We start from the raw sequence: 10,500 nt of genomic DNA on the forward strand, positions 1-10,500 counted from the left end.
CCCCCCCCATTGGCAACACACAGCCCTTCTCCCTCTCTGAGTCTAAAGTCCCCAGCCGCCCCACAAAGATGTCATTTTGAGGACTAAGGTGAACCTGATCCAAGCCATGGTTATTTTCAGTAACCTCATATGCGTGTGGAAGATGGACAGTGAATAAGAAAGGCTGCAGAAGAATTGATGCATTTGAGTTACGGTGTTAGAGGAGAATATTAAAAGATTATCATGGACTTCCAAAAGGACAGTCATCTGTGTTGGAAGATGTACAGCCAGAGTGCTCCCTGAAAGCCAGGATGGCCAAACTTCAACTCTCATGCTTTGGACATAAAAGGAGGGACCAGTCCTGGAGAATGACATCATGTTTATCATGTTTGGTAAAGTGGAAGGTGGGAGAAAAAGACCCCCAACAAAATAGATTGGCACAGTAGCAGCAGCAATGGGCGCAAGCGTAGCAATGATTGTTAAGTTGGTGCTGGACCAGTCAGTGTTTGTTTCTGTTGTGTATAGGGTCGCTATGAGTTGGTACCAACTCGATTCAGTGGCACCTAAAAACAGTATGTCGTAGTTTAGGTGATAATGTCATGTATGTGGGTTGTTTTCTGCTGCTGTTTGTTCTCTGTCCTAAGAGCTACCATCATTTTAGGGTTGGTGTTCTGGTTTTTACAAATTCTTTTAATTTTCGTTTATCTGAAAATGTCCTAATTTCGCCATCATATTTGAGGGACAGTTTTGCTGGGTATATGATTCTTGGTTGACAGTCTTTTTCTTTCAGAGTTTTATCTATGTTGTTTCATTGCTTTCTTGCCTACATGGTTTCTGCTGAGAAATGAAAGCTTAGTCTTAATTCCTTGGTAGTTAACTTTTAATTTTTCTGAGCTGCTCTCAGGATTCTTGTCTTTGGTTTTGAAAAGTTTAATTATAATATGTCTTGGTGATTTTCTTTTGAAGTCTATCCTATATGGAGTTCATTCCACTTCTTGGATGCATCTCATTTTTCATGATGCTAGGGACGTTTTCTTCCAGTAACTTTGAAGATTTCCTGTATTTTTTTTTGTCCCTTCCTGTTCTGGAATTCTAATCACAGGCAAGTTATTCCTCTTGATAGTGTCCCACATAAATCTTAAGCTTTCTTTGGATTTTTGGCTCTCTTTTTCTGATTGTCTTCTATCAGATGAATATTGAGAGATTAGTCTTCCAGCTCACTAATTCGATTTTACATTGATTCAGTTCTTCTTCTTTGCCCTTTCATTTATTTTATCAATTTGTTCTTGTAGTGTTTTCCTGAATTTTTCTAAGTTTTGTCTCTGTTTCTGGTAATTTCCTTGATTGTTCTCTCTCAATCCTTTGAAGGTACCTAAATATTATTTTAAATTCCTTATCAGGGAGTTCTAGTATCATCTCTGGTTATTATCTTCTGACTGTATTTTAGATACTTATTTGAGGCACTGTGTAGTTTCTTATGTAAGTTGAAATTGTTGTCTCAGAGACCTTGTGATGTCATTGTATTTATATTTAATTTATGATTGATGCTGGTGTATTCTTAGGCTTGCGTGTTCTCGTCACCTGTCTCCTGGTGGATGTGATAGCAACTAGAAGTGCATACTTAGTTCTCTGTTAGTTGTTTGTGTAACATAGTTCAGGGAGGGTTTGTCTGATGTTGGCTGCTCATTAGTGTTGATGAGGTAGTACGGCAGTGAGTAGTGGTGCTTGCCCAGTATGTGGAGCTGCAGGTGGTACAGATGGTGGCTCAGCTGTGTAGGCACAATTGCTGTTTTCCAAAAACAAAGAGCAGCAATAAAAGATCTAATGAGGTGAAATTTACGTGCCTCCAGACTAGGGGGTGGAGACGGTGGTAAGCCAGGCAAAGCAAAGGCTCTGTAGGAGTGGGTGCCTCTGGCTGCTTGGTTGGTGAGGGTGAGGACTGGCCGTGCCCCTGGCTACCTGAGGGCAGTGGAAGCAAGGGAGAGCTTCACCCCCCCTCACCATCAGCCTCCACCACTTGTTCTGTTCCTCCAGACTGTTGTATCGACAGGCCAGCCAACAGCCCACCTGTCTGTGTCCCCTGTCTTTCTCTCTTGCTGCTCCTGCTCAGCTTTCTCTTCCATTATGTACTCAGTCCATCTTTCTGCTTTATCCTCAGAAGCTCAGGGTTCCAGGATAACCATCCATTTCTGTTTTACTTGGTCTCCTGTGTCCTCATTGCAGAGTATGCTCAGTGCATCTGCCTACTTTGCCATCTTGCCGTGGAACTCCAAGGATATGCTTTTTAAAAAACAAAACAAAACAAAAACCTTAGAAATAAGTTGATGATGTATTCTTCTCAGTGTGTTATATTGGAGGAACATGCTGTCATTTTGCCCCATCAGTGGTGATACGAGCTTGGATCACTTGCTTGAGGTGTTGTCTTCCATGTTTTCTACAGTTATTTCCCCTTTATAATAAATAAATAATTTAAACCTATGTAAATACCCTCCTTCATGCAAAACTTACACTACTGGCTTTATTTAGCATCTATGATTTTTGCTTGAATCATTTATTACTACCATTATTAATTGACTTTTACGGTAAGGGAGACCTTTCCCTTCTTCGTTACGTACATATTTATATATCAGTAGAGACTCATGGATTCTTATTTGTTCAGTGACCTATAATTGTAAAATTCCTCATAAATTTTACTTTTGGGTACTAAGACTATACACAGCAAAACAGGGTCAGTCAAAAAGTATTGCTATAAAAATCACAGTAACCATTTAAAATAAAAATATTAAAATATGAAGCTGTTGCTTCTCAACGTATCCTTTATCTAGGTCAATACACTATTGAAGGCAGTGTATCCATCTCTAACAATTCCCCAGAGAATTATGCACTCTTTGATTTGCACCACATCAAAAAGGCAGTTGGACATCTTTAAGGGATGATCCTTTTTCAATATTCTTTGAGTTTAGGGAACAAAAAGAAGACTGAAGGGGGGCAAGATTAGGGTTAAGGTGGATGGGGTAAGGTTTCCCAATGAAATTCTTGTAGGACTACCCTTAGCTACCCTCAAAAATTGAGCAGGTGTATTGTGATTTAAAAAAAAAAATTCTTCAGCATAATTTTCTGCCCTTGTTCTCACCATTGTAGTTTTCACTTTTCTTAAAACTTCTTCTTAATTAATCCTTATGATTATCTTGTGTCCCTCAAGAAAATCTATCAAGATGATCCCTTTGGGATTCTCAAAAACAATTGCCAACACATTCTGAGCTCTGCTGTTAATTTAATGACCCAGCCCATCCCCCTTAGAAACCACTGTTTTGATTGGACCTTTTTTTGAAGGCACCCTAACAAGATTAAGACAAAGTATATTATTGAGAGAACTTGTCTGCCGCTATCTGCTGATCCCAGAGACATGTTTAAACACATTTTGTTTGGAATAAACCTGTCCAGGTATGATCTGGAACTAGGTTTCCACTTCTACTAGCAATATTTTTTTGGCTTATGCTCGTATGCCAACTCAGCAGTTTCTCCATGTCCAGTTTAGTGACAGTGATTACATTCTTTGAGTTGTGTGACCATTCTCACTCTCCTTGTGCAAGTTGTCCCTCCCTCTTAAAGAGTTTAATGCTCAAGGCAACTTTTTTTCTAGTTAAGCTAATCTGTTATTTGGTTTTAAGTTTACTTCATGGGTTATTTTTGGTTTAAGGTTTAATGATTCAGTACAACAAGTTTAGGGTTTCATCTACCCTCCATGGCTCCAGAAAGTCTGGAGTCTAGGAGAATTTGAAATTCTGCTCTGTTATTTTCCACTTTGGGTTAGGAATCTTCTGTGGAATCTTTGATCAAAATGTTCAATAAAAGGAGCTAGGAACCATCCAGTTCTGGTTTCATAGCAAGAGTTAGTTGTTTATGGAGGCAATAAGTCACACATTCCTTATCCTCCTTCTATTCCTTCATCGCCTTCCTCTGTTGCTCCAGGTGAATACAGACCAATTGTTATGCCTAGGAGGGCTGATTGTAAGCTTTTAAGACCCCAGGCATTATGCAACAAACTAGGAGGTAGAACAGAATCATGTTATTAGGCCAGTTAATTGGTATATTCCACAAAAACCATGATCCTCAACATCCAAACCAAGAGATCAAATTCCATGAGGTGTTTAGTTGAACTTCAGTAGACTCATGTAAGTCTTTTTGAATATACGTGTTCCACCTCCTCTTTTTTCCCTGGTAATTTTTGTATAAAAGAAGTTAGGTCATCTGTCCTGGTATCTGCTTTCTTAGTTTTGCTGATTATATCCCCATGGTGACTTTACCAATAAACTGTTAGTTACATCTAGAAGCATAATCATATTTAACTTTTTTCCCAACTGTTAGGGCCATGGTGGTGGTGTGACACAATCTTTTCTCACCCCTTCACAGAGACTGGAAAGGTGTATGAGCATTGTGACATCGATGACTACTGGTGTCTCAGAGAGAGAGGCCAATGACGCCCTCAATGCCTATGTGAGTATGATAAACTCCTCACATCTTTTTCTACTTCTTTGAAAGTTCTGCGACTAGGAATTAGAGAACTAAAATTGATATCCGTGGCTCCCTGAAGCAGGTTTTACTCCAAGGAAGCATCTCTTGGTGCCGTAGATATCTTTAACTAACTAGTTGTTGATAAGTACCTGGGAGTCAGTCCCTCTATAGTGTTTCAGAGGCTTTAAATCTTCAAGGGAGCAGAAAGCCTCATCGCTCCCTTGGAGTAACTGGCAAGCTCAAATTTCAGACCTTGTGGTTTGCAAACGCTCCCTTAATTAACAATGCTCTTAAAAAATAACTTAAAATTTCTATAGTTGTCTTTTTTTTTCTCTGAAATAATTCTTATATATATACTCTTTTACATTTCCTAATCAATCTATTATTAATAATATAGTCATGTGCCACACATAATGTACTTCTGATAGTGTCTAACCACATATACATCCATGATCCGAACCCTTAGCCTCCATTTGTTGTTGTTGTTTAGTGCCTTTGAGTCTGTTCTGACTCATAGCTACCCTGTATGGGGTTTTCAAGGCTTTAAATCTTTAGCAGAGCAGAAGGCCTTATCTTTCCCCTGCAGAGAGCTAAAACCATGGACTCTTGTGGTTCTCAGTCCAGTGCTTATTGTATGGAGCCATTGCACTCTATTAAGGTACATATAACAATTGGTAATAACAAACTGGTGCTACTTTGCAACAGACATCAAAAAATGTTCTTGTTATTATTGTTACTATAACATTGTTACGGATTTTTTTTGTTTTTGTTTTTAAATTTTTTAAACTTTTTTTTTTTGAGTTGAGTGAAGGTTAACAAACAACATCACTGCTTTACCCTCAACTAATCATACGTTTTGCTTCATCTCAATGATTCCAGTCCCCTTCTGTAACAACAGTTATCCTCCGTCCTCCCTGTGGCTTCCCTTTTCCATCTTATTTTTCACAAATCAACAAAGCAAAAGTATTTGATGTATACATACAAAACAAAAAATATATATTCATTTAAGTGTCCAAAGGGCACATTTTGCAACCCAGCCTCCTGCCTGCAGGCGCACAGCCTTTCTCAGCCCATGGGCCTGGAGTCCTCAGCTGCTCTATCTCTCTATGCCATCGCCTATGCCTCTGTGTCTGCTGTCATCGCTTTTCTGGGCAAGATCTTGTGCTCCACTCAAACTCTTCCTTCTTGATGGTCCTGGGATTGTCTGTTCCTGAAATGAAAGATAAACTACTCCCCCTTTTTAGTTACACAACTTCTACAATTACAGTTGTGACAATTACAATTAATCCTGTTAACAATTACTCACATTTGAATCGTAAAATCCTATCACCATCATCTGTCATCTGCTTTCACCAGATCCATCTGGAAAAGAAGAAAACTATTCAGTGGGATTCTACTTTACCTCCTTGTTCTGAAACTAAGCACACTCATGAAAGCTTGTAAACCAGCCACTTCATGCCTTTATAACCCCCCATTTTTTATAACCAGTGTGTAAATTGCCCATTCCTATTAATCCAGTGGTGCTTTGGTTTAATGTGCTGGACTGCAAAGTCAGTTTGAACCACAAGGGCCATGGTTCAAGTTCATCAGCTGTTCCTCAGAAACCCTATACAGGGTCACTATGGGTCAGAACTGACTCAATGCTTAACAACATCAGCCCAGTACACTGAGGAAACAAGTTTGATCCTTGATATGAAGAATCCTTTGTTTTAGTTGGAATTAATGAGCAACTGCATCCATAAACAAAGGTCCAGTTAATCAAATTGTAGCAATTTGCACTTGCTCACGGTATCATGTATTTTTATTTTCATCTGGTCCGTTCTGGTCAGCTAGACATCCAAGGTAGGTCAAATGGGTACTGTCTGCAAGTTTGGGCTTTCATACACTCCTCCCCACACTTAGACAAGCTGGCCGCTTCACTCTCAGCTCTAGCCCCAGGTGACTAGGTCAGTGCCCATTTATGCGGGAGTTCACACATGGTGTGTGATGTTTGATGTTTTAGTATATCAAAGTGTTTCTGTAATGTTTCTTATCCATAGAAAAGTACACTTCAAAAAATTTGTGAACAAATTCTATTATCTCTTTATTCCATTTTTTCATAAACTTTTTGAAGCCCTGTTTTATCCTAAGAAAAACATTTGACTGGTGTTGAATAGGAATTATATCTAACTGTTCTGACTTACATATAAATTCAACTTAAAGACAGACTTAGGAGTGGAACTCATTAATAATATATACTGTCTGTTTTGCACAATATCCAAATCACATAAGGCCTTGTTTCACAGAATACATCATGGGTGTTAAGTGATGCATGACTGTGTATTATTCTTACATCTTCATTTTACAAAATGTAGAGGTTCACTGATTTGGCTGAGTAACAGTCAGGATAAGGGCCTTGGTGTCCTGTCTTTGAGTCAGATGGGCTTGCTTTACTCCATGATTAACTCTTTGCAGCACTTTTCTCTGCTGAAAGCTGTTAAGGTCTGGTAAAGTTGGTGGTGGAGTAGGATATTTTTAGTTGTGTTTTTTAATTTTAAACATTCTTTTTACTTTCTGCTCCTGACCTGCATTCCTTCTACTTCTTTCCTAAAATAGATGTCCCATCACTTTTAGAAGAGGAAAACCATCATATTTAGGAATTGATGATTCCTGTTTGCAGGTGGCTCAGGAATCCCAAATTTTCTTTAACTTTCTATCTATGAGTGACAACTAGTTTTTTTTCTTCCTCACATTCCAGGTATGCAAAGGTCCTCCCCAGCATGAAGAAATCTGCTTGGGCCTCTTCACTCTTGTCCTCACTGAACCTGCCCAAGCCCAGAAGGTAAGAGTTCACACCATGGACCTACATACCCTCTTCAGATATGAACTTAAAATGTACCTGGGATAGTTTCAGACTCTTAATTTCTGAAGTCTTCTGACCAGAATTGATTCCAAACATAGTTCTCCAAATATAGCTACAACTCCATTTGTCCTCTCAGTGAATTGATTGTTCTCTGATAAAAGACTTGTATGTCCAGATTATGAAGCCTAAAGGCAAGAAAAAGCAGTGTGAGAGTTAAAAAAGCATTTAAAGAGTTTTACATTTCAGATATATGAGGATAGGGTAAGAATTGAATCCAGAGAAAAGGGAATTATAACCACGTCCAGAAGAGTTCTTATTTAGGAGAGAGTGACTTGTAGATTGCAAGTTTTATTGACAGGTGACTGTAGAAAGTAGGCTTCAAATTGCAGCAGGTAGGAATTCGATTCAATAGCTTCATGTAAGATGGTTGGTGCAGTCATAGCATGGAGTGATTCAGACAGTACTGAAGTACGTGTTGTCAGACTGCCTGAGGAATGAGTTATATGGAAGTGTGTCTGGGGTTCCTCACAAACAATACAATTACCCTTTAAAGTTGGAGCCTTCCTTCAGGAAGGGACTAGTTAAGATAATCTCTTTGGATTCTGTTTTTCCTGTAATCAAGCAGTAAAATTCTGTCTGCTGCCTCTCCAGATTCCCTAGAATGGTTTAAAAGTATGTGTTGGATTGTTGTTGTTAAGTGCTGTTGAGTTGGTTCTGACCACTGGCAACCCTGTACAGGGTTTCCAAGGAGGGACTGGTAAGCTTGAACCACCAACCTTACAGTTCAAACCAACTTTGCAGTCCTAGTGCATTAATCAGCAGCGCCACACATACCTGACAATAATTATATGACACCAATAGAGACAAGCTCAGTGTGGGGGAATATAGTATTCTCATTGACTCTTTCCTGAATAAGGTGGGTATGGAGGGAAACTATCATATAATGAGCACATGCTCTGTGCCCAGCGTTATGTCAGGCTCTATTTAGACAGGATCTCATTTAATCCTCTCAAAAACTGTACGGGGCAGTTGACTTTGTTCCCTTCCTTTAACTACTCCCAGTTTCCCTTTGAGGTAACTGGAGGCCAGTGACATTAAGTCTTTTGCCCATGGAGAACCACAGGAAAATCATTCCCAGGGACAAGGATAAGATGCCCAAAGTCCCCTGGCATAGCTGCTTGCATCAACCTCAGGGGAAGGATTTATGGGCGTGGGAACCTAGTATGTTTGTACTCTTCTGATGCCAACTGAAGTCAGGTCTGGATTGAGGCTGAGTAGTGAGGCACCAAGTATTCACAAGTCTGGGCTGGAAGCTTGTCACATTAAATTTCCATTTCATTGCCATACTGACTTTTCCATCAGAATCCCTGCAGACTAGTTTAGTGGTGGGAAACAGTGATGAGCCAGAAGAGCCTGTCTCTTATAAATAAATTGTTAGTAAACAAGAGGAAGGAGAGTGGATAGTTTGGGGCTGAGGTTTAATTTTCTAGTGTGGATTTTTATCAATGCAGTTAAAATTGCATTTAATTACTTCAGTGCAAATCAGTCTTGCTTACTGAAAATCTTGTGTGTTGTATGTGTTTTCAGGTGGTAACTAAATATTAGCCAGGATAAATCAGTAAACCTCAGTGAAGCAAATAGGCTATGTTTGATTTTTGTAGCTCTTTCTCTAACCTTGTAGTGAGAAGTCACAGGGCTCTGCATTTTATATGCTAATTATGTCATGAATTTGGCCATCCAGACATGGCAAGGGACTAGAACATCTCCTTTTTTGCCCTATGACAGTCCCAAGAGAGGAACCTGGGCTATCTGGGGAGGTGAGACATGGGTCTTATTGGTTGACAGTCACACCGGAATTCATGCTCACATGATAAAGATTTTCAAATAAATCCTTACCTTCTAAGCCCTGCATCAGTCTCTCGGACAGAGGGAATGGATACAGGGAAAATTAATTTTGAGGGGTAAAAAGAATTGTGAGATGGTAACTCATTCAGAGACCTTGAACCAGGTCAGAGTAAGGTGTAAGAATTAATGATACGTCTTCCCAGAGCATCTATCCTTTTCCCTTATCCTCTGCCATTGAGTTGATTCCTACTCGTAGCAATCCTATGGGACAAAGTAGAACTATATGGAGTTTCTAAGACTAAAACTTTGTGAGAGCAGACAGCCTCATCTTTCTCCCAAGGAGAGGCAGGCTGGTGGGTTGAACCACAAACTTCATGACTAGAAGCCCAGCGCTTAACCTACTACATCACTAGGGCTTCTTCGTTCTCTTTTGTTGTTGTTGTTGCTAAGTGCCATCATTATCTCGTAAAATAAGTCTGTCCCGCCAAAGTTTTTGATGGGTGTTACTGATGACAACTGAATACTAATGGCAGTGCAATAGACCTCAGTTTAGAGGCTTATTTGGGGTTGTTTTCTCTGGAACAAAAGTCTCTGGATGTATTTTGGATTTAGTTATTCCCAAATCACCACACTCTGCTAGATGGGAGGAGGGTAAGAATGGTGAAAAAGATGGTAGTGGAAACTTGAACACATTAGAAGCCAACTCTGGAAAGCATGGGCTGAGGAACACCAGCAGGAAGCATTCAAGGAGTTGGAGGGCCAGCTCTTGGAATTTCTTCATCTGGCGAACTGGAGTGGATTGATCAGGTGACCAAAAGAACTCAGGAGAAATTAGGGCAGGTATTTATGGAATATGCACAGGGTAGGTTTCGTTCCATTTGTACCTTTCTAAGTTGCATCTGTCTTCTTTGTACCTCTTATAAATGTTTATTGTATTCTTTGAGTTTATTTATGTCTAGATGTCTGAACTGAACAGCTGGGAACAGACCCTGCTAGGGCGCTTAGGATAACGGGGGGAGGCTGAGCTAAGAGGCCTGCGCTTTTGTGCAAGCTCTCACCATGAGGAGATAGAAGTAATAACAAAGGGTCTAGAATCATTGCTAAGGTCTCTTTTCATCAAGGCTCAGGGATCCAGGCCCTGGCAGTTCTTAGTCTAGGCCCTTCTTCCAAGCAGCTCCAAAAAGAAAGTTGGGACTACAAGGGCACAGGAGGGGACATCATTACTCTTTTTTTCTTAAATGTTTTATTGGAATTATGTAATAGTTTACATGGGAGAACATTAATTCTATTGTATATCGTCTCATTGCCATGGTTACAAT

At 39.8% G+C, this 10,500-nt stretch overlaps 1 protein-coding gene across 1 annotated transcript in view; it reads left to right on the forward strand.

Moving 5' to 3' along the window:
• The window catches only part of INTS3 (integrator complex subunit 3), a 59,343-nt gene that overhangs the window by 10,454 nt on the left and 38,389 nt on the right, over positions 1-10,500 (forward strand). The window contains exons 2-3 of the mRNA XM_006861474.1: positions 4,393-4,476; positions 7,232-7,315. Of these exons, the coding sequence (XP_006861536.1) occupies positions 4,393-4,476; positions 7,232-7,315 (168 nt within the window). The remainder of the gene's footprint in view (positions 1-4,392; positions 4,477-7,231; positions 7,316-10,500) is intronic.

Source organism: Chrysochloris asiatica, unplaced genomic scaffold (genome assembly GCF_000296735.1).
Source record: "Chrysochloris asiatica unplaced genomic scaffold, ChrAsi1.0 scaffold00042, whole genome shotgun sequence".
NCBI classification, from domain to species: domain Eukaryota; kingdom Metazoa; phylum Chordata; class Mammalia; order Afrosoricida; family Chrysochloridae; genus Chrysochloris; species Chrysochloris asiatica.